Source organism: Lagopus muta, chromosome Z (genome assembly GCF_023343835.1).
Source record: "Lagopus muta isolate bLagMut1 chromosome Z, bLagMut1 primary, whole genome shotgun sequence".
NCBI classification, from domain to species: Eukaryota; Metazoa; Chordata; class Aves; order Galliformes; family Phasianidae; genus Lagopus; species Lagopus muta.
The window spans coordinates 22,152,958-22,177,939 of record NC_064472.1 but is presented as its reverse complement, the minus strand read 5'-3'; the positions used below and the strand labels follow the sequence as shown (position 1 = coordinate 22,177,939).

At 36.7% G+C, this 24,982-nt stretch overlaps 1 protein-coding gene across 4 annotated transcripts in view; it reads right to left on the bottom strand.

The window, feature by feature from the left end:
- The window catches only part of MAST4 (microtubule associated serine/threonine kinase family member 4), a 284,616-nt gene that overhangs the window by 38,763 nt on the left and 220,871 nt on the right, over positions 1–24,982 (bottom strand). For 2 of the 4 annotated variants that reach the window (XM_048930617.1, XM_048930618.1), the window contains 7 exons: positions 19,792–19,861; positions 16,207–16,285; positions 10,785–10,942; positions 9,315–9,390; positions 7,673–7,882; positions 5,073–5,174; positions 1,702–1,834 (listed from right to left, as the gene is read on the bottom strand). In XM_048930617.1, the coding sequence (XP_048786574.1) occupies positions 1,702–1,834; positions 5,073–5,174; positions 7,673–7,882; positions 9,315–9,390; positions 10,785–10,942; positions 16,207–16,285; positions 19,792–19,861 (828 nt within the window). Of the gene's footprint in view, positions 1–1,701; positions 1,835–5,072; positions 5,175–7,672; positions 7,883–9,314; positions 9,391–9,898; positions 9,971–10,784; positions 10,943–16,206; positions 16,286–17,005; positions 17,027–19,791; positions 19,862–24,982 lie in introns of all 4 variants that reach the window. The other 2 variants (XM_048930615.1, XM_048930616.1) reach the window with 2 other exon arrangements.

The window sequence follows — 24,982 nt, the reverse complement described above, 5'->3', positions numbered from 1 at the left end:
TAAACACTTAAAATACAATTCTATGTGGAGCTGCTATTCTAATTGCAGTTACTGACACATAATTATTTGAAAGCTTTCTGGTTTTTTCTTCTATCTAAATATTTTTCAGTATATTCCATTTTTGGACACAGAAACGTAAAGGCTCTCATCTTGTTTTATGCTTTACAGTAATGTATATAAAACACTGAAAATAATTCTCTTTACATGATTAATTCAAAGGCATAAACCTCACAGTGTCGTTCTCCTTATTTTTTGCTTATGGTATGTCCCTTTAAGCAACGGTACCAATTTCAAACTGAAAGCAATTTTCTTCTCTGAGAAGACAGGAAGAGGATTAGTAAGCTCAGCCTCCATTTATCTTTTAATTTTGATTTTTCAATCTTTTAATATTCATTTAATTAGATCTAACCAAACACATGACAATATCTGTCAGTGCTGCTTAAGTTGAAGAAAAAAAAAATTCATTTTAATACACCATATAGCTTCTCAGACTTCATGAAATATGATTTTGCATTATGAAGACTGATTAAAAAGAAAAAGCCAATCCTATCTTACCACAACTGTTTTCACAGAATCATAGGATGCCTTGGGTTGGATGGAATCTTAAAGATTACCTAATTCCAAACCCCTAACACAAGCAGTGTTGCCATTCACTAGTTCAGGCTGCCCAAGATACCATCCAACCTGGCCTTTAATTCCTCCAGGGGTGGGGTATCCACAGCTCCTCCAGGCAGCCTATGCCAGCACCTTACTGGCCCCTGAGTAAAGAATGTTCTCCTTATGTCTCACCTAAATATCCCTTATTTTAGTTTAAAGCCATTTCTCCTTGTCATATCACTACCAGACCACGTATAAAATTGGTCACCTTCCTGCTCATAAGCTTCCTTTAAATACCAGAAATATGATTTTGTGTTACCAAATCCCCTCCTAGAGGTCTCCCTTGTTCATAACACAAAAGACAAGCAAACTAACACTAGTTAGATCCATTTTCCAGGACAGCACTTCTGCTGCACTCTAAACTGTGAGACTAGCACAGTATGCAATGAACCCAATTTCCACTTTTCACTACTAACAGCATTTGATTTGAGTATGAAAGAGAAGACGGTCTGCTCAGGAGACAAGTAATTCTAGTTTTACCAATGCTGTCCTTAAAACAAGAATCAGGCAACAAATAATCTTCTGCAATGACAATAATTTTACAGGAACCAACTCAACTTCTCCCCTTTATAAGTCCTAACTATGCACACATAGGTTGCTCAGAAAAAGAAATCTTCAGAGTTTCAATAGGAAAGGGAGAATATGTATTCAGTGAGAATACGATGTAGAAAGCCAGGAGCCATGAAAGGCAAATTACATACCAGTCCAGTTTCACTTACACCTACAGTTGGATAATAGTAGATACCAAATTAGAGCTGTAAATTTCAGATAGAGTTCAAATAAGGAAGTTTTATTGCCTGAATGTAAAAAGATGAGCATCATTGATACAATGCCATCTGTGAATGGTATTCATAGCAGAAAATCTCAGATGGCCTTTATAATGCCTTTAAGCTCGTGACAGAACCTGTGGGTGAAGTGAATGCTTTTTGTTCTGCTCTCATTTCTACTTTGATTCCTTGAGGCACACTCAGAGTATCTCAACAATCATATACAATGGGAAGGAAGCATCTGGACGTTTATAGCTGAACCAAGAGATGCACTTACCTTCTAAAGGATCTTTATTTAAGCCCAGCTGACTAATAATGTAGCGGGGAATGTCGGTTTTAATGCCTTGTCCTTCTTTAGCATGGCCTTCAGCTGCTTCCAAAAGATAGTAAAACTCTTCTGGATCAAATTCCTGAAAGAAAAAGAGTAACTATCATTCTCTCTGCAGAAACTGAAGTATTAGAACCTAACAGAATAACTTCCTTAGCTGTATCTATCACAAATATTTCTCTTATTTAAAAAAAAAACACCAAACCTTATTACTCTAGTATTAGTAGCCTATCCTTCTATTATCATTCCTAGACAATATAATATTCTGTAAGCCATACAATTTTGCATCCTGTACTTTTATAATAGGAAGTTACTTGCCAGCAGAACTCGCCACAGTATTCTGTGAAATGACATAACCAGCAACACATTATTCAGTAACAAGATTTCACATAAGACTTCAACTCCCTACAGTTGCTTGGATACAAAAATCTGCTAGTGAAATCAACCATGTAAATAAATTGCTCTCCACTTCTAAATGAAATTCTGAAGTATTTTACGTAAATATAACTGTACACTGTTTTAAGGAAAATGTAATTGAATAAGTACTTGACTTTAGAATGAAGTCATTGCAAGCTACTGAAAACAACACTGGAGCTTCACTGATCCAATTATTTCAAAACTAGAAATAAAACACTACCCTTTGGGAGCCAACTATATTACTATATAATTTATTCCACATGTAGAAGGCATGCCTTCCAAGAGTAAGAAAAGAAATCCTTCCCTATCCCATAAGTCCTTTAGAAACATATTTATTTCACTACTTTAACAGAAGGTAAAATTAGGAAATCATTTAATAGAACAAGAAGGATTACCAATAGGCCATTTTTATTCTTTTTAATAATCTTCTGTTCTCTTTCCAATACATTCTGTCTGTATCTACATATATCAAAATTTCACTCATAGACACTACATTCTTCAAACCATTCATATAATGTATATAATGCACACAAGTATGAGTACATGCATACACACATAAATATTAGAAGAAATCAATTTCCTCATCTTAACTTCAAACTTATGTCCTTCATTCTTCATGTACTGAAGCGACTACAAATGGAGAAAATCTCTCAACATTTGGAAGTAGCTCTTGACACATGAAACTACAAAAAGTCTTTACTCATATGATCGACATGTAAATACAAGCAGGAACACACATACCACCACCATCTGAGCTGAACCCTAGCTAAAAAGCAGGAAGAAAACTGGTTACTTAACTAACCAGTACATGAAACTTCTGATGAAAGTGTTGTTTTATTTCCAGTGATTCTATGGAAATTCTTACAGAGGCTGAAATTGTCATATCTAGTATTTATTTCAGACAGACTTTTCAAAATATGAGCCAATATTATTTAAAAGGTTCCAGAGAATAGCTACAGAAAAGCAACAATGTTGTTTTTACATGATTAAATGATTCCAGTGACTTAACTGGTAGGTCTTAACACCTTGTGTAAGAAATGTGGGTCTTGTTACAATCTGCCTGGATTTTTTCAAGCCACTTGCCTCTGAAGAAACCTACTGTAAGAAGAGTTGTTACGTTTCAGCTTAAATCTTCTACAGACTCCAAGTAAGAACACTCCAAAGAAGCTGCGCCAGCTTTCTCTGCCATTGCTGCTCTGAAAATCTACAACAGCTGGAAGCAAGTAAGCACTAAAACTGAGAGCACAATTTCATTTCCTGAGAGAAATGAAAAATACTGTCCATCCACTCACATCAACAGGCTCAGCAAAGGGAGAAATGCAGGATGTGCAGCAGTTCCAGTTCAACTGTGATAGGCTGGAACAAAATCCCAAAGCCATAAGCTAAGAGAATGTAGATTTGGAACTTGCCAGCTATAAAATTTAGCATTTATAGAGAATGAACCAGGAGCCAAATAGGTCACCAGGAAAGAACCCAAATTAAAAGATAAGACTAGGAACAGGAGTGGATGGGAGAAAGAAAATATGTGAGGAGAGGATGAAGTGCTACAAAGAAGCCTAGGTCTGTCAGCCCACAGTACGTATTTAAGAGCAGTTTTGAACATGCAATAAGGAAATCATGGAATGCAGAGAAACAAGGCTTCATATCAGAGATTGTGCAAAGGGCTGGAGAAGGATTATGAGAACTGTGAGAAAGGAGCAAGGAAGATCACTCCAGACATTGCTGAATTAACATTCAGGGGACACAGTGAAGACACAGCGCAAGCCCGCATTCAATGTTTACTAACACATCCTCTTCTGTAGCTCCTGTCATTATTTTCACATCATTCATCCTGCTTCAGAGCACACACCATATTTAGATTTCTGCTGAACTACAAGTCATGAACAAACTGCAACTGGGAACACTGAGACATGGTGTTTCCAAAACAAAAGGGTCATCTCTCAAAATGCCCACAGCAAACAGAACAATCTAGGTTATGGATTAACTGTGCCACAGATGAAGAAACACAGCACAGAGCCAAGATCAGGTTGGAAAGACTGAGTAGTTCAGATTCAATGGTATGCAAACGCAGTTATGACACTTCCAGGCATAACTTGAGTCTAGCAGCAGGTTAGTGGCTCCCACATACACAAAGCCTTGCCAGCCTCAAATAGCTGCTTGCAGTGTCAACACTGCGATCCTGGTATTGGCAAGCACAGCAGCTCAACAAAGTCAGCTCAGGCTCCCTGCCAAGCCTGTTGGATTCAGGCTGGCTCTTACATGGCATTTGGGTGTCTACACCATCCTCTTCAGCACTGTGTTCTGTGAGCATTAATTTCTTCCACTGAACAACTGAAGCACAACCTCCTGCACCTGAGCCTCCCCAGTTCTCACAGCAGGGGCAAGTGAAACAGAAACATGCCTAGGTGGTCTGGCACAAGCTAGCCCAATACGGCAACACACATGCTATGCTCACTAAGGCTACCTGTATCTCCAAATACCCTACTGCAGAATGGACTGCAAGCTGCATACAGTCCTGGCAATTGTTCAGTGCAACAAAATTATAAGACTTACAAGAAGAACAATGGGAAAATCACCAACCAATTATGATTCCGGAAACATCTTCCCAAGAGAGTAACAACGTTGAACAAAGCAATAGAAAAAACAAACCCATTTTAAACTGGAGCTTCCTAAATTTATGACAGGGATTTAATAACGAAGTATTTGCAATAGCAGGGAGCCAAACACAACTGCAGGAGCTCTCCACTAGTATCTTGCTTCTGAAACAGAAGTAAAAAAGATCCCACCAACAATAAAGCCTTGCCGAGTTGTTTGACAGTACTGTGAAGGAAACTGAATACTAATCTGGGAAACTTCCCATCATAGCAATTAACAAAAATCTAGATATAGTAGCATCACCTTACCAGGCATTCCAGTAAACGAGCAGGGCGAGCAATAACTATGAGGATTTTTCTGACTAGTTGCTTGATATATGCCAGTTCTTCACTCTCTGATCGCTCCTGAGCCTAGAACATGGACACAAAGGAAAAATAGAACTGCATTCAATGTACAACTCCTGCATGCTTATTTCAGACATACCTGCAGGTTTTGAAATGTGAACTTGAGACAAGAGTACATCATTTTCAAGACAATTATAGAAATATCAAGAATATCAACATTATAAAATATCATGCTGAACTAATACGTTTGTACAATTCTAATACTGTAACAACTAAGTTAAACTGTCCAAAATGGACGATTTCTGCTTTTGTAATTGTTTAAAAAAATCACATAGTATTACCATTGTCAGTTTTGCAAAAAGGACTATGATTCGATACAACATACATATGCAGTTTGTCTCCCTGTTTACTAACAGCTTTAGGAAAAGATGAAAAATGAAATATTCATGAACATAAGCAACATTCATGTCAAATTGGTCATAATTTCCTACGTTCACAATTCCTAGCCAAATAACAATGTACTACATCTACAGAGTCAATACTGATTTGTGCAGAGAGAGGCCACATACAGTTGAGAAATCAACTTCTATGAAGGTAATGAAGAACAGTGTAAATTGTTACAAAAGAATACAGAGAAAATTCTGGAAGGTTTTAAAATATTTGCATAATGGGCTAAACTACATTTTCAATTTCTTTTAAATTTTCTCCTTTAAGAACAAAAGGCGCAAACAAGGATGCCAATGAATGCAAAGAGGCCATATGGTCCTCCTCCTCACTAAAACATACTGTTAGCCCTCTAAACACACAAAGTATTTCTTTGTTTTGAATATTCCGAACTGAAGGTTTTCCTCATCTTTTGTTTGTACAAAATCATTAAGAGAACTGAAACAAAAACAAGAAACTAGCATTTTAAGAGAGATTAATATGGACAACTAAGTACTTTTCGTATAAAATAGATCATTAATTTTATTTTTGTAGTTAAAAATCCTGCAACAATATGATGCTACATGCTGCTCTCAACACTGTAATTTAAAAATATATTAAGTAGCTGAAAAATAAATAAATCTGTGAGATTTAAAAAAGGTAACTTAAAAAAAAAAAAAAAGCATGAACATCATCTAGCGTTCTGTAATGGGTTTCAGAAGTACCTTAACCAGACATATGCATTTGTATTCTGCACACTACCAACCAAGCCCAAAGAGAACTCTTGTAAACAAAATGCCTGCCTGTTTTGATCACCAGCAGAATTAAAAGCAACTTTGTATAGTTTTGTGAACACTCAGTTGTACACCTGAACAAAAGATTGAATATATATTATGTTAAAGTAGGATGAAGCAGGAAAGGACACTGATAACACCCAACCTCAACCTTAGATTTACAAAGGTGTGAGATGAATCAAGCTACTCAAGCACTGAAATAGCCTTCCTCTATTATACACAGTAATCATAAGGTGCCAAGTAGCAGTAGGAGAGGCAGCCTTCTACTGAGCATCACAGCTAGTAACTGACAACAAATGTGACGCATGAATCCGAATCATAAGTGTCCGCAGCTGAGCTGAGGAAAGGAGCAGGCTTTCCTACTGCTGAATTACATTGCTGGGAGGTTTTTATTTTCTCTGTTTAAAGGACAGGACTTCAATAATCCATACATATTTTAGCGATGCCTTAACTTTTACACTGCTTTATGACAAGAAGTTCAGAATACAGTAGCAGAAATTAACTGAAAGTAAATCTATTGAATAGAAGTAAACAAAAAATCAGCACAGGAAAAAACAAAAACAGCAACAAAAACGATCAAAATCTTTAGAGATTGCTCCTTCATTTAAAAGAAAAGAGAAGAAACTGTTTGAATTAACAAGGCAGAATACTTGAACATATCACTGGGAAAATTTCAAGTCTATCAAATCTGCTAGTCTATCACATTAACTTTGGTTCCCAGTATACTATCAAGTCCCACATTTACAGTTATACCATTTAGTATTTCATTTGTTTTAAAAATGATGTATATATAAACTGTATTGACTTACAGTGTCATGCTGTAAATAAGTTTCACTCTTTTGTTAATTAATTTACCAGACTATTCTATGGAAGTTTCAATGCTTTGAAAACTGAATTTCTGCTAATAAACACTTTATGAAGGAGGGAAATATTTAAATAATTAATAATAACCTCCAAGTAATGGAAACATAAGGGCTGTAGCCTCCTCTGTCAACACAGTAGGCAATTAGTAAGGTTGATAAAGTGGAAAGAGTGGAAATGGTATACATTTCCTCATTTATCCACAGCAAATAGAATAGCAAGCTTCCTCACTTAGGGCTTATGCACATGCTTCTGTAAGCAATTTATAATTAACACTGCAAGACAAAATGCTGTTGTTTCTGAATCTTTACAACCTACTTATCACAGACTACATTAGAAATGTCTTTTGGCCCTTGTAGTGGTCATCATGTAGACTAAAATTGCCATGAACATCTCTTTGACAAATTATTTGAGTGCAACAGTCATAACTATTTCAAACTGCAAACATATTTAAACCATTTTACTACCAATCATAACAGCTCATACCTCCTGTAGCAATTTGTCTAATTTCTGCTGTAATTCAAGGAAGTATCGAGATGTGATGAGGCCCTGGTGGGATTTATCCAAACAATCTCGAGCCAGTTCTGTGATCTGATGGTGGGTAAAACTGAGTACACCATCTGCCAGCGGAAGGACGTTTTCTGGAGAATGATTTGTTATAACGTCCTGAAGCCTCTCTTCCATCTGGGCTGTGGCCTATATACAAATGTACACACAATATATTACATCAGCCTCACAACTTCAACAATTACTCCTGGTTTTACAACATTTCTGCAGTACCTAAGAAGTTGCCTATGTTTATTACACAAAACGACTCAAGAAAAAAGCAAGGAAATAGACAAGAGTGACAGACTACATACCCCCCAATTACCAGCACAGAGAAATGAAAGTCTTAGTATTCCATTATATAGACCCCAGTTTTGTCTGCCCCCAGCAATAAACAGTGATCTTATGATGCTCACTCACCAACATAATTAAAATACACTCATGACTGTAAAACTAAGTTCAAGGCAAAATAAAAGCAAGGAGAACTTATGGAGGTCTTCATATGTTTTGCTAAAACTGCAAACGCTACACACCAGATTATCTTCCTTCCTTTTGTACAGGTTACACCACAAACCCATTTTAACAGAGTGGGTTTGAAAGTCACTTTAACTGACTAAAAAAACCCAAAGGCTTATAGTTACTGGAAGACGTTTGCTGCACGTATGATATGCCTGCTTTATAGAATCAACTGTCTTGTTTCTCACTTATAGCAGACTATAAAAATATACTGGCGATAACTACAGTATTGTCCTTACTAAAAATAATCTCACTCCTTTTAATTCATAACTGATCCACTGAAATGAGAGGCTCATTTCAAACCGGTGTCTGCTGCTCAAGCTCTCTACAAATATCTTCATAATTTTCTACAAATAAAAACATAAATATGACATACATTTAATAAAAATAAATTTATAAATATGAAGATTTCCTATAGTTACTACTTTTAGGTGCTATAGGGAACTGTATCAATTTCACTTGTATTTTATTTTCCAGAAATCATATAAATTCTAGGATCAACTAACAGCACAGTGCTCCTAGCAACATGTGGCACAGAGGAACTCATTTTTGTCTCAGATTTCTGGACAAGCCAGAAACATTTCCTGAGTTGCTTTCTCAGAACCAAACTCAGGACAACTTCATGCTGGTCTTTACCACTGAAAAAAACATTTAAGACAACTGTCCAGGAAAAGAGAGAAATATGGAACAGCAGTTTGCAGGTTTATCAACAGATTCTGCAAAAGACTGAGCAACCAAAATTGTTTTTGTTTACTAAATCAATATAAGCTAACTCCAAGTATATACCACCTATTGAAAGTGGATGCTATTGTTTCTTTCCAATCAGCAGAATATATTACCAGCATGATTAATTTCAAAACCAGTTCAGCAGCTCGTCAAATGAATGTCCAGTTCTCAGCAGGGATTTTCTTTATTGTGATCTTATCTTTGTAATAAGAACTTGGTGATGCTTTGTGAAAGCCATTACAGGCTTGGATCATTAGTTTCCATAACAAAAACATAATTTACTTAAAACCTATGTTGCCTATTGATTTAGATACTGTGTATCTTAAATATAATTTATTACCTTTGGGAACCTTTCTTTGTAGACATGGTTCATCATAATGATCTCATTGTCACAGCAGGCAGGAGAACGTCCAGGACTGCAAACAAAGCAAATTATTTCTTTACACTTGTCTCAGTGCTAGCTATAATTAGCAGTTATTTTTTTGAACAGCTCATTTGCACCAAGAAGTCAACAAACACTTTACTAAACAGGTATAATCTCTAATCAGTGGCATGCTTTGCTCTTTTCTGTTATTTCTGACCAGGCCTTAAAAATTACATCATATGCTTGACATCTGACTGCCAAACATGCTATTTTCTTAGTTTTTAACTGCAGTTCAGCATGTCTTGCAACACGACATTACGTTTTTTTTTTCAGAAGGATGAGACATCCACTTAACAGATGATTATATGTATGACTACATCTGCCCTTCTGAAGGTTATATACAACCAAAATAGCAAAACCTGACCAAGAACTCCACTAGCTGCAAGTGAAGACATTCAGCAGTCTGGGAGGAGTTCATATACATACACATTTACCCACATATAAATACGTATTTTTAAACTGATCATGAAAAAGGTTGAAACTATTATTTCCAATCTAACCGGCAGGTAAAAGCTGTCACTTCTGCAAGTAATGCTGTAACATGCACAAGTTCCATGCCACAAACACCGTGCCTGGAAAAAAAAATAAAAGCGTGAAACTTGCAGGAAAACTATCTATAAAATGTACCCATGGCCTTGGCTAACCTAGCAAACTTCCTTTTCACTATCATAAACCTCATTTTTTAAAATGTCCATCTGACTTTGAAGACACCAGTGCACCCAAATATGGTGTAAAAGATGTAAAATAAATCCCAAGAAGGCAATGTCCTCCTCTAGGAGTGTCTTCATCTTAACACGTACACAGAAGTTTCTTGAAATGCATTTCTTATATAAGCAAAAGAAATGGCTTTCAGCTCTCTAGAAGAGCAAAAAAGAACCATAAAAAATATGATCCTCAATGAAATACACCTCACACAAATGTCACTGCAAAGGAAACTCTAAAGGTCAACTCTGGGAAACAAGAAACTGAAGTTTATTTTTATTAAAGAAAACTAATGAATTAATGAATGGTTCCACCCCAACTTCTTGCCCATTTATTCTTCACCACAGTTCTTTTCAGGCACTTCTAGAATATAAATGCATTTCAAATTACTTTAAAAAAAAAAGAAAAAGACAATATTATTTACACAATTTGAACTCTAGAAGTCTCTAGATCAGTAAGGCATAGCTCATTAGAAGGGGTTAAGTTGCCACCTTTATGCCTTATCTTACACTGCTGAACATAGGAACAAAAACTTAAAAAGGGTTATTAATAGTTCAAGCACAGATTCTTACCTCTTGTATTCATCAATTAGGAAAATAATGAATGCTCCCAATACACAAAACCACAATGTTCTAGAGTACATCAATTAAAAGTCAACCCCTTTCACCTGACGGACAAACCCACCTGAGACTTCTGGAGCGAGGGCGCATTGCTGTGGTCCTGCATCTGTTATCACTTGCAATGCTTTCAGTAGTACAGAAATGTTTAGATAAAAAATGTAGTTCATCAGGTGTTGGTTGGTAAGGTAACTGGTGTAGTTTCTCTTGTGATGAACAAGATGACTGGAAAAGAAAAGCAGAACGCAAACATCTATCAGTGAAGAAGCATTTTCAACATCATATTCATCATATTCTCTGCTTGTGAATGAAGTTGTTTGACATAAAAATTACAGTTATGTTTCCTATGCTTAACTACTAAATTAAAAAAGAACAAAAATAATTAGTCTCAATTTACAGAGCTAAACACAGTTTAAATACAAAAACTACTGTCTCAGAAGAATGAATCATCGCATTTTGGAAGTTCATATTTTGTCTTTCTAAGGCACAGACATCTGGTGTCAGTAATACACAACAGTATGTAGAGAATATTTTAAATGGATTCTGCTGAAAGTTAATTACTTGAGTAAGGCAAAACAAGTATGTTAGCTGTGGAGTACAACTTATTGCCAATACAAATTTCAATTCTGTACATGTAAATTATTTCATTATGGACAATCAAGATTATCAAAGTTTGGAGAAAAACAGTCTAAATTCTTGCTGAAAAAATTAATGTGCCATAATCTGGACTGATTACTGTAGATGCTCTACTGTTTCTGGTACCGAACATGGTTTCTAACATGGACCAGTTCATGGATATCTGCACATCATCATAGAATTGAGTAGGAAGAGACCCTTAAAGTCATCTAGTTAAACTCCCCTGCAATGAACAGAGAAACCTACAACTACATCAGGTTGCTCAGAGTCCCATCCAGTCTGATCTTGAATGCCTTCAGGGACAGGGCATCCACCACCTTTCTGAGCAACCAGTTCCAGTGCCTCACCGCTATAAAAAACTTACTGCTTATATCCAGACTAAATCTCCCCTCCCCCCCCCCCCCCCTTTTTTTTTTTTTTTTTTTTTAACTATTTCCACTTGTCCCACCACTACAGACCCCACTGAAGAATCCGTCCCCTTATTTCTTATCGCTCCCCTTTAGATACTGAAAGGCTGCTATCAGATCTCCCCAGAGCCTTCTCTTCTCCAGGCTGAACAGTCCCATATCTCTTAGACTATCCTCACAGGGGAGGCATTCTATCTCTTGGATCATTTTGTGGCCCTCTTCTGAACACAATCCAACAGGTCCATGTCTCTCCTGAGACACATCTGGACACAGGACAACAGATGAGGTCTGCAAGAGCAGAAGGACAGGATCAGCTTCCTCAACCTGCTGGCCATGCCTCTTTTGATGCAGGCCAGGATCTGGTTGGCTTTTGGGGCTGTGAGAGCACATTGCTGGCTCACATCCAGCTCACTATCCACCAATATCCCCAAGTCCTTCTTGGCAGGGCTGTGCTCCACCCTTTCATCCTCCACCTTGTATTGATAGTGAGGGCTGCCATGATCCAGGTGCAAAACTTGGCACTTGGCCTTAATGAACCCCATGATGTTCACCTGGGCCCACATGACAGGCTTAACCAGTCTAGGTCTCTCTGGATGTCATCCTTTCCCTCATGTGTGCTGCACCACTCAGTATGATGTCATCCACAAACCTGCCAAGGGTGCATTCTATATCCCTGCTGATGTGACTGTGACACTAGAAAGCTGTCTGTTATCATGTAGACATTACTTTTATTTTAACTGTGGAGGGGATAAATTCCAAAAACTTCAATTTCTTTCTGTAACTTGTCAGTCCCCGGATGGCTTTTTCAGCATAAGATTCTTCTCTACGCCCATCTTCTCATGCAAACCATTGTTCTTATCTTTCTTCACATATAAGACATCAGGACTCTTCCCTGGTTGCTTTTTTACTGAAGGCCTACACAGGGGCCTTTGCATTTGTAGCAAAGGGCATCTTTGCTCTTCCATTCAAAGTGAGAGAAGTCAATAAACTTCCATACTGTACTGACATTCCCATGCATTACTAACGTCAGCAGGTAATATCCAGGCTGTTAATCAAAGGAACAAGACAGTCTTTATAATTACCTGGTAATCTGAACGGTGAAAGCTGAACAAATCCTAATTCTAAGAACTAAAGAAAAGCTTACTTATCGCACTAGATCACATGAAGTCATCTCTTGAAAGAAAAAAAGAAAAAAAAAACTGATGGGAAAAGTTCTCTCTCATAAAACTAGTGTATATAGGAAAGCTTCATCACATGAGAACAAATTAAAGATAGCAAGACCCCATTATCTTGCTTTGTTGCAGGCTAAAAAGAGTGTAAACCAAGAATTTACCACAGTTTACTTGATAGGGAGTAACCTGTCGAGCCACAGTAACTCAATTATGAACTTCAGCAGTAGCATATTTCTATGCATAATTCAGTACACAGTACAGACTACTCTCTTTCATATCTCACACTGTAGCAGCTAGCTGCAATTAACCTCATGATTAATTCTAGAGCCACCCTCATTAACTTAAAAGAACAATGACGTTTCCCAATACAGACTGTCACGTATACCTATTTCTAAAAAATAAATATCCTTTGCATTTCAGGGGATTCTAGGCACATCAAAAAAGCAATAATCTACTTCATGTTTTTCCACATGTAAGATGACAGGCCTTTTCTTAAGGACTTCCAGCTACACCAGAACCATGCACCAGAGTGCATTTTCTTGGAGGTCTGAATTCTGACCTCTGCACAGATCAGAGTTCTCACAGCAGAGTTCTACAAAGAAAAAAAAAATAGCCATTCTGGCATTCTAGAATAGTTCATTCAATCAAAAATTACATAGGATTTAACATATTTATTATGAGTGCATCACTACAAGGTAGACGGTTCTTCAAATACAGAAATAAAGATCTGTAGCCAGTATCAGCTAATGTAATTGCAAAGATTTCCTTCCCAACCTTCATATCTATCTTCCCATCCAAATAGTTTACAAAGAATAGGTACTGGGAAAAAAAAAAAAAAAAAAAAAAAAAAAAAAAAGTAACCAATTCTTTTTCACATTTTTTACTTCCTATGGGCCTCTTCTCCTAAAAGATACACAATCATCTTAACAGCATGATTTAACTGGAAAGATCAGATTAAACGTTGTTTCTTAGAATACAACACACCAGTAGTTTATTTTCAATTCAACAATGCTAGCAGGAAACATTTTCATTTGCTTTCTGCATTGCTTTTGGATCTGCAGCACGAAACCCCTGAAATTCCATTACACTGTTAATTCCACATCCAATACAACAAACAAATAAACAAAAAACAAAACCAAACCACACCACCAAATCACAAAAATGGGGCAACAGGAGGTGGGGTGCAGCATACTCATGGTAGGGTTACTATCAGCTCTTCTGTCCCTGCTTTGACTTTCAGTCAAAGTGAAAAGATCCAAGTTGTGCTCTACTGTGTTATGCAAAAACTACTTCTGGTTTCCAGTTAATAAATCTCTGGATTAATTAAGGTGTATCTTATTCATCCTGCATTGAAAACTCAGCACTCTGTATGTATACTTAAGACTACCACTTATGATCTGTGACTGTCTTTATGAATCTGGAAAGATACAGAGAGGAAGGTTGCACAGTGCTAGCCACTTCAGATTCTGAAAGCATAGGTGACATTAATTAGATGAAGAGTTTTCATTTTTCAAATTAAGTACATCAGTCAGTGTGCAAAAAACATGAAAAACTCTTCCAGTAAGTAGCAAAGAAATAGTGACTACATTTAAAATTAAAATTGAAGTTGCCTCAATACTTTTGCAGAGTTAATCAACAGGCGAGGACTCTTGAAAGAAAAAACAAAAAAAACTCCACAAAGGAAAAGAAACATGGGGCATCAACTCTACACTGTCGCTTTCTTCAACAAAATTTAATCTTCCTAGAAAACAGATTCACAAGTTAGAATGCTTGTTCAATGATATAAATCTATTTTAGTATTTATAAGATGTGGTCGTGTCAAAGAATATCAAGGCAGAACTCAAAAATAGTATCACAAAAGTTGAGATACATTAACTACACAAATGACAGTGCTGCTTTTTTCCAGAAGAAATGCAAATGTGATGTAAAAACTGTTTTGTGTTTCAGCACATACATAAACTTAAAATGGAGTAAAGAAAGAAACAAAACACTGTAAACTACAATTCTAAAATGGAAGCTATCAAAGAAAAAAGCTATGCCTGTGGATGGAAAATTAGAACTGTGTTTTAAAACATTCCTGATACAGCTTTTTATTTCTTCTCTAGCACGTCTCTCACTTCTAACAATGAGTTTGCTAAAGCAACTTATTATCTGACAAGCTCCTTTACATCAGTATATTTCAAGTGAATAGCATAGCATATCTGTGCTAGTGTCAAGAAGAGGTGCATGACTGTGCACCATGGAAAGTGGTCAGAGACAATGTGAAACAAAGCATTTACTTGGCAAAGACTTGATCTAGGTCAGAGGTCGAAAATGAGTGCTGCTGAGAAGCAGTTCAAAATATACAAAGGCTGCTCCAAAAGTAATGCCTCATATCTTATTATGTTAGCCCACAACATTGGAGACATCTAATTATAGTGATATGGCAGTAGAGATAGCATCTTCCCACCAATACTCCACTTTATTTCATTGCTGTGTGACAAACAGCAGTGGAGACACAGTTTGACAGAACAGCATCTGAGATGGAAGAATGCATTAAACAAGGATGTGTCACCGTATGAGAAAATAATTGCACCCACTGTCATTCACTGACTTGCTGAATATTTATGGAGACCAACCAGTGGATGTAACCACCATGAGGTGGTGGGTGGTACACTTCAGCAAAGGTGACAGTGATAGTGGGTGACTTCTACTGGTGTCTATTCTTACAAGAGACATGCAGGATCTTGTTCATTTCTGGTGAAAATGCACAGCTCATGGTGCTGATTGTATTGAAAAATGTTTTGTAGATGAGAATTTGCTCTGATAGTCTTATAATGCTCTTTGTATCTGTTGTTTCTATGAAAATAAATACGGAAGCATTACTTTCAGAGTGCCCTGTGTACGTAAAATCCTCCCAACATTTTTTTTTAAGTTAGTAAGGAATAGAATTGATTCCACTTTCCAAGAGCTTTTATGGATGAAGATAAAGAGTTGACCATGGTGCAAAATGGTCAACTTTAATCAGTGCTCAGAATGTGAAATTCCACTACTTCACAATAGAAGTAAAATATACCCAGGAGAAGAGGTTACTTAAATTCTAAAATAAACATTAAAAAAAACAAAAACAAAAACAAACACCAGGTGTCCAGTAAAAAACAGACAACAACAAACAGGGAAAGAAATGACACATGAAGTCTTACACTGCCTTTTCCTAAAACAAATAACCACTACTTAATTTAAGAATATAGGGCATGTAATGAAAATCTATCTGCATAGCAAAGTGGATACTCACAGAAACAGTTGAGCTGGGTGTATTTGTACCATAGCCAGAAGAAGGGAGGGAAGCCAAAGACCAGCGACGACCATCAGTCCTGTTGTGAAAACTGAGTTTAGTCAAATGAACACTGCAGTATGTAGAAACATCTATGAAGTGTTATCGTGAAAAACTGCATTCCAAAAGCATGTTGCAGACAAGTTTTTTAATAGAAAGTAAACATTCACAAGGGTCCACAATAAAAAAGCTTTCAGCAAAGATGATTCAGGTTTATGGACTTCCTAAAGCTTTTTTCTAGACCAAATTTATGAGATTAAACAATTAGAAAGTGAATGAATAGATCCACAGAAATGATCTCTCACTAATGTGCATAAAAACTGAACATGGAGTCTTCATAACTTTCAGGTTCATCAAATGAAAATGAATGAGAAGCAAATTAAAAACCTGTGAACAAATGCAAGTCATGATGCTCTGAACCAGAAAAAAACCAGAAGACTGCTTTAAGTATAAGGGTAACGGTTTCTTACATGACATCAGTGGAGGACAACAGTAAACTAACAAGCTAATCTAAAATAACTAGGAAATAATGATTTGGTAAACACTTAAATTTGTGCAAAGTTGTACATCAGTAAAAAGAAATGCCTCAGAAAAAATCATGCTTAATCAGATTAAATAAAAATTGCATCTAGCCTCAGTTCTACTCTTCACAGCTTCAGATGAGCTACACATAGAAAAGATGGAGCTTAAACAATCAAAGAGACAAACCAAAAAGCAACGACGAAGTCGATGTTTTGATTTCTAAGGAGGTATCATTTACCTGTCATTTCGGTGCCCATGACTGGAGTACAATTGTTATCAAATACGTTAAAATAAAAAAAAAAAAAAAAAGGAAAATAATACATACATAAACAAGAAAATAAAATTATTTTTATTAATACACAAGATGATGGCAGAGTTGAGAGAAAAATCAAAGTTCTGTTTTACAGCCAGCACAAAGATCACCTTTCAAGTCCAATCTGCACAAAAAATACAACTACATAAAGGAGAACTTAAGTCACAGCAAATCTGGCGCCCTGAATCACTTGGGGGAACTTTCCTATCCTTTGAGGTAATCTTTTCCCTTTCCATTCTAGCAGTTTGTTTCCTACTCCCATTTATTTACAAGCTATAACAGAGTACATGTAAATACGTCAAGAACTGCATCTGAAATGCTGTCCATTACAAATTAGAACATATCTTAATGCTATTAATTATGAAAAGAGAACATGTAGTAGAAGGACAAGAGTGAGTTTTGGACAAATACTTAGCACAGAATCATATAATCACTAAGGTTGTTGGAAAAGACCTCAAAGATGATATAGTCCAACTGTTTTGCTTTTATTTCATTAATTCCTCACTCTTTCCCGAAAAGAAATCACCAATATCCAGCTCAGTGAGCAATTACAAAAAGAGCTTTCTCTTCATTTTGGCTCATCTGCACAACTCACGTATGTTCACAGTTGAAAGAGAAACAAAAGGTGATTTAAATTGGCTTAGACCTATATATTCCACAGCAGTGAGATAGAAAATACAGTCAATGAATTATCTATACTGAACAGGATTCCTGCATCATACAGCAATTCCCACTCATAAAAGCCTTTGAAAAGGGGCAAGGTTATCACAGAAAACATCCCAGAAGCAGAGGAGAGAAAATAGGAAGCATCCAATCAGGAAGAAAGGAGAAAAGCTTAGTAAGTACCTACAGCATTTTCCCTGGACCCTGACATACTGTTTGTCACTGGACTACAGTACAGATCTACCTCTCCAGAAGCTCTAGAAAGCAGTATCTGCCAGCTACCCACGGGATCACAGACACTGGACTTTTACGTAGTGGCAGACAGGAGAAGCACAGTCTATTCCTTTTGTGTCACAGCATCAAATCTGAGCAGAGGAAGTTGACACTTGTGCTTGCTGCAGACGGGCCTGAGACACACAGGTTATGTGGAAATAACCATAATACATACACCAACTTGATAAACTTTTTTATCTACACTTTCAAATGTAGTGTTAACAAACATTTGTGCTATGAACACTGAAGAAAGTTAGTTTTCATGGAAAGTGCTAAAAAGAAGTTTCTTTGAATCCCAGCATACGGGTTAAATATTTTAAAATAACAAAGTTCTTGTGTTAATCGCATAAGAGAAAGACTTAAAACTCTTCATTTGGAAATTAATGGACTTTCAATGCTCTAAGAATGGTTAAAATCAGCTGAAATACTGATAAGACAAATTCATTTTCCTCCTTGAATTTTAAGGTTCAGAGGAACAGGATGATTTGAATTTTTTTTTATTATGGGTGGGAAAGGAAAAGTACTTCCTGCCTGCTGTTTTTCTAAATAACGTTGTCTTTCACATCTGCTTTTTCCATTATAAGCTATTTAAGGATTTAACTAATCTTCCTGAAAATACGTTCACAAACAAAAAATCTATGAAGATGTATCTTTCCTTTTACAATAAAGATATTATCAAGAGGAAATAAATTCCAAAGAAATATTTTTTAAGGTGTTGATTTAAAAAATGGCATCATGCAGTATCAGAAAGACTGGTAGAATCTACTACTGTTTCAGATATGAATAAAAAGAATAAGTGTGTGAAGCTTTCTCCCCTATGCAGCATATAAGTAGAGATCACACACTTCTTCGTGTGCATTTTTGTGAGCTGTTGTGTGAGCAACTTCAATGAATGCCTAAAAGAAAGGAAGTAAAGTTATAGCAGTGTTATCTTACTGGGAATACAACAGTTATATACCTGACATTAATGACAAAGAATGCCACTGCACTCCTATTTCATTTTTTTGTGTCTATATTCTTGGGTCAACATACAAACTTTACGCACTCTCCCAGGCTTAGAGTTAACGAATATATTATTTAAGGTAAGTTGACAAGGTATTAAGTGATATGGAACCACAATGGCACAAATAGGCAGTCTCCCATGACACACAATCAATTTAGTTTATGGTTCATTTAATAGTAATTTACCTCATAGATTACTTCAAATTCACTTTATATGATCAAAAATTCTAACATTAATTAACCCTCAGAATGCCCCTATGACAGAACTGTCTGTCTCAGTTGTCCAGATAGTGAAAAAGATCAAGGTCAGATGTAATATCTAGTGACAATCCAGCTGTTACCTGCAAAGCGCAGCTCTATATACAGGCACTTCTACTCCATCTTCTCTATGACAGGATTCTTGCATGCTATGCACTTCTTACATCGTTAAAAATGAGTTTAAAAAAATAGATATATGCTACAACTTCTCCAAATTCCAATAGATGAGGAGATAACATCTGCATTTCCATATAGCCCGAATAAGATTCATTTAAAAGTCATTAACAAAACATCTTTTCTTGAATTAAAAAAGGTATAAAGGCACTGTATCAATCATCCAACAAAGTTTTGCTGCAACTGAGGTTTAAAGGAGTTTGTGTAACAGAGACAGATATAATTGTTTGTGATAGATTTGACAGATATAACAGCGCATTTGCAATCACCATTTGATATCTGAGTCCAACAACATTTCCTTTCTGCAGAACGCACGCAGCACGCCACAGACAAACGCTTACCTTCTTGCAAAAGAGAAGTGGGCTGAGGCACTGGGAGAGAAATTCCTAGGACTGTCTTGAGGACTGTTTCCTGTTGGAAGGGCAAAAGAAGAAATAAATACTAGGGAATAGTAAACTTCAGAAAAATTCAAACATGCTACTTAAATCACTTTTAGTCAAGTTAAAAGCTAATTTTTGAGTTTCTCCTCTCACAGTCTCACAAACTAACACAGAATCTTAATTCTATTTTTTTACTCCTACTTTTATAAACCTATGTATCTCTACTCAATTTTAAAAAGTTTCGAAAAATGCTATTTTAGCTTGAAAAAAGTATTCTCAAACTCAGAAACACAGCATTTCTAATCATACACTTGAAAGAAAGAAAAATCAAGATTAGCATGATTTAGCCCTTAGACAAAGTCTCTATAGCATTTTCAAAGTTTTATTTTGCATTGTTCAGGCTTTTTCCTAGCTCCTATCCCCAAACAAGGAGGGAGAACACATTTAATGATCTTTTCTCCATTATTTGTTAAACCAAAAAATAAAAAGTTGAGCATCCTGTAAGATAGGTGATTCGCACATTCTGAACACGTTACAATTTAGGGATCGTTATTTCTCCCTATGTGAATATTTAATCTCCTGACCAATGAAAGTGCAGAAAGAAGACAGGCAGTGAGAGGCAGTTGGCTCTTCAACACATATAGCTAGAGTAAACACAGTATAGAGAAAATGTGATAAAAGTGATACCTGAAAAGACCTAAAAAACCCCACTAACCTTCAAGAGTTAAAAATATTTGTTTTAAAGTAGCACCCACATACATCTAAAACCTGTCCTTCCTTAAATAATGAACAGATTGCAAAATCAATACATTAAGATCATGAATTTAATTTTTACATAAATGGGACTACAACATCAAACAAAATATAAAGAAGCTTCTACATGTGGAAAACCTAGTAAATAGTCGGTTCCTAAAATACTTCAAGTGACTTTGATTTCTACTCAAATTTTTGAACAAAAATTGCATTTTTCAGAGTGATATCCTTAAACATTCCATGACAAAGAACCACGAGGTAGTAAACAGAGTCCGTCTCCCTCTTTTATCAGAAGCAGATGAAAGATTCGTTTTCAGCTCTGCTTAAAATCATGCCCTTCCATCTGTTCTTTCCACAGCCCCAAGAGACAAGGATTCCACTTTCGCTGGCCCGTACCCCAGACTGCTTTTTGTCCATTTATTTATCACAGCTGAGCTAGGCCCTTTCAACTTTACCTCCTCCCTCTCAAGACTTTTTCACTACTCTTCAGACACTTCCGAGGGCCTAGATAATTTTGAGGTGGCAAGGATTTTTATTCCCTTAAGGATGGAAGGGAAGAATGAAGGGAATCTACACATGTGGCACAGATTTTAATCTTTACTTGGGGTCCACCACAATTTATTCTTGTCCTGCATGAACTGCAAACACCAAATTACTGACAATAACAGCTCATTTAATTTAACAGCTAACTGGATTTCTTTTGCTGCTTAATAAAGATAAGATAGGCTAAAAAAATTAAAACTGTGCAGATAAAATACTGTCACAAACTCCAGCTACTGCACTGGAAATAACTAACTGTAATTGGGAGTTCTGTGTGAGCTTAGACATGGGGGGGGGGAAAAAAATACAAAAAAAAGCTACCTTAAACTTTGGCAAAGAAGAATCAAATTAGGTGATGGGACAGAAACAGCTTTTGACAGAAGATTATCTGACAAACCATCAGAGGGAGGGTTTCTTAAATTTGTTTCTGGTGACAGCTATTTTTAAGTTTTACAGGGTTATACTTTCTTATCACACATCACCAATTTGCCTAACAGCTAGTTAGGCAAACTAAACATTTACTTTGAGCACAGCATTCACAATAGAGCAAAAAACATTGAAGATGCAGAAATATTATAACTACAATGCAGGGTTCAAGGGGACACATTCTGGTCTCACTACCTCACTAAAAGCAATAAAAGCTCTTCCTCTCAGAGAAAACGCAACATCTATGTCTTATTCTCAAAGAAAAATCTGGATGCAAGCACAATTTCCAAATGCAAATCAGCTTTTAAAACAACAAAATTGGCAAAGCTACATACATAATACTTTGATACTAAACCCTGTGTTTTTGTTTAGATGTCTGAGAATCCACACAAGCCTGGAAATAGAATGAAAAATCCGAACCTCAAACAATGGAGGCAACAACTGGTGCTATTAAGGGTGTAAGGTGTGGTGTTCCAGAAAAACAAGAAAGGTTAGAAACAGAGTCCTATATGTGACCTTCATCCATCATAGCATTCATCCACCCCCAAGTCCATCTGCATGTCAATACCTGGGAGACTTTCAAATAAAAGCCAGTGCCAGTTAATTCTCTGCCCATATGTGCAGTGCTTACTTATTAGTCAAATCCCGTTGTTCTTTGGGATCTGCTGGCTACTGTATGTTTTAGTCCTAGGATATTTCCATGCTGCCGAGTTTATTGTTGATGTCCCCGACAGGATGAAGTAAACTTGACTGGTGGTCAGGCACTAGGTAACTAATTAACTCCAGATCCTCTGGGAGAAGTAACACAATGAATAGGCAATCAGCATATCAAAACAATACTTTCAACTTACGACAATACGTGGGGTGCCTCATTCTGCAATCAGCTATTCTTAAGAACACTATACATAAATTAATTGAATTGTTCAATTGTTTTGTCATTAGTCAATAAATCCTGTGCCTTTACCACGGAGAGAAGATTATTAAACCTTTTAAAAAGGCATGTTACATTGATGTATTTTTAATAGCAGCCTACTTAGAAAACAAAGACATTCTGATACAAGCACTTTGTTAGTACTGAATGAATAACAGATTAGCAATAACTGGAATCATAAATTCCCAACTACTCAAAGACAGTTCAAGTTTGAAGTCTTGGTGTCATTATCTGGTAGTCTTTTGAAATGAATTACAGCACAGCAGCACAATGTAACAGGAGGTCATGCTCCTCTATGTCTGTTTACTTGGTGGTGAATGCATGCTGTGAAGTGAACAGTACACAAGAAAACACCAATAGTCACAGATCTGAATTTCACATTCCAAGAAACTGTCAGTCAGCAACATTTAGAGCTGGGCAGCAGAATCATTCTGAATATTTCTGCAGGTGTTTCCACTGAGATCTGCACAGAGGAAAGAGTCTTGTGCTATTTCAAAAACAATTAATTATGCCTCATGCCTCAGTTACAGAAAGGAAGGTTAGCAAGCTCCTTAAATCCGTTTGCCAACTCAAACTTCTCTACGCAGACTTTTTGCTGAATTGCCTTGTTGTGGTTTGCAGCTGGTTTGTTTTATCCTGGTTGTCACTGAAGACTCCTGGCTGGCTCAGTAGCATTGACTGCTTCCAGGAGAAACCAGCATTAGGCAGGCACAAAGAAGTAGGAAAGCTGTATCTATTATTTTACTTCCTCCAAGCTGGAATTAACACTGAAACATAGGCCCAGAAAAAAATCTGAAGTTTACGCTGATAAGACAGTACAATTCCTGCTTTCAGTATACTGGGAAACAGTAGAGACAAGAAGAGGAAACCACAAATTACACTTACAGTGTTCTCAAGAAGAACAGAGAGTTCTTTTCACAATCAGACCATTACTTACCTACTTAAAATACCAGCAGTGCTATGTCTTAATAGCACTTAACTTGAAATTTAGTTGAATTTACGTGTTAACATACCATTCACTATTTCCTTCTAATCTCCGAACAGAGAAGGTGCTCTGGGACTGACAGCTCGCTCCAAAACAAGACTAGATAATATTAAGCTGAGTTTTAGCAGAACAGTTTCTATAGTTCTACATATGATAACAGTCAGAGTAACTGAAACACTGTTTTAATTCCCTTAAAAAAAAAAAAAAAAAGATTAAAAACTTTAGCATTTAGCACTCCTGACTTTCATCACAAAAATAAAGGCTTTGCTCCCTTACATTCATTTACAAACCTAAGTCTTCCCCAAAACACAACCTCTACAGACTGCTATTTAAGCAGAACAGCACAGAAGTTGTATAAGAGAGATCCTTGTCAGCCTCAAATACATCACAGTAAGGCCAGTACTTGTTATCACCTACTATGGACAGAAAAGACACATACGAAGTTAAACGTCTAGGAAAATCCAGACCTTGAAAATCCTAGAGAGAGGACCACATGTACAGGTAAGAATTTGGGCCTTGAAATTTTGCTTTAGGCATAGATTTATTGAATCCCATAGGAAAGGTAGAGATTGTCACTGCCATACTTAGTGGAAGATTCTTCAGGAATCCTTACATTCTGGGATACACTGCAATACACATCTCTCTTCCCATTCCCTGCAAAACACCTCTGACCAATTTAGATTACAGCACAGGTTCTTCAGTCCTCTATTTGCTAAGCCAATTAAGTAGCAGTCTGTTAGTCTTCCATGAGAAAGTCTCACATTCAGTCATACTAGCTTCTCTTTCTCCACGGTCCCACAACCATGACAACATGCAGCGTTCCAGGTAAAATTTAACCACAACATTGCTTACTGGCCTGAAATCTTACCCGATTCAACTGAAAATTACTTGCTTTGCATAATCTTCTGAGATTTGATTTTGAAAGATACACTAGTTTCACCCTTGCAAATACCATCTGATTCCACTTCTTCTCTAAATTCCTAAATAGTAGATGTTTCTTTTACTGGTCTTCCAGCACAAAAAGGCTGCATGTTATTATTTCAACCTCTTTACTATAAATCTCAAATAAATTCACTCACCTCAATAGTTTCCCAAACCTCATCTTGACTGGATGTTTTCTAACTTTACATCAACAAAGTAAGTTTTTTTTTCCAATGTCCATTAGAAAAAGATTACCATTTGGCCAAAACCAAAACCTGAGGACTTTACTGGTAACCTTCGCAACTTTTCTGTAAGCCCTGCCAAAAAGGACTTGGGTATTAGTGGATGGTGAGCCAGATGTGTTCCAGCACAGCCCCAAAAGCCAACTTATCCTGGACACAAAAGAAGTGCTGTCAGGAGGGAAAGGGAAGTGATTCTGCCCCTCTACTCTGTGCTGGTGAGACCTCAGCTGGAGCACCGTGTCCAGTGGAGGACCACAAAAATGATCCAAGGTATGGAATACCTCACTTACAAGGATAAGCTGAGAGAGCTGGGTCTGTTCAGCATGGAGAAGAGAAGGTTCTGGTGCGACCAAT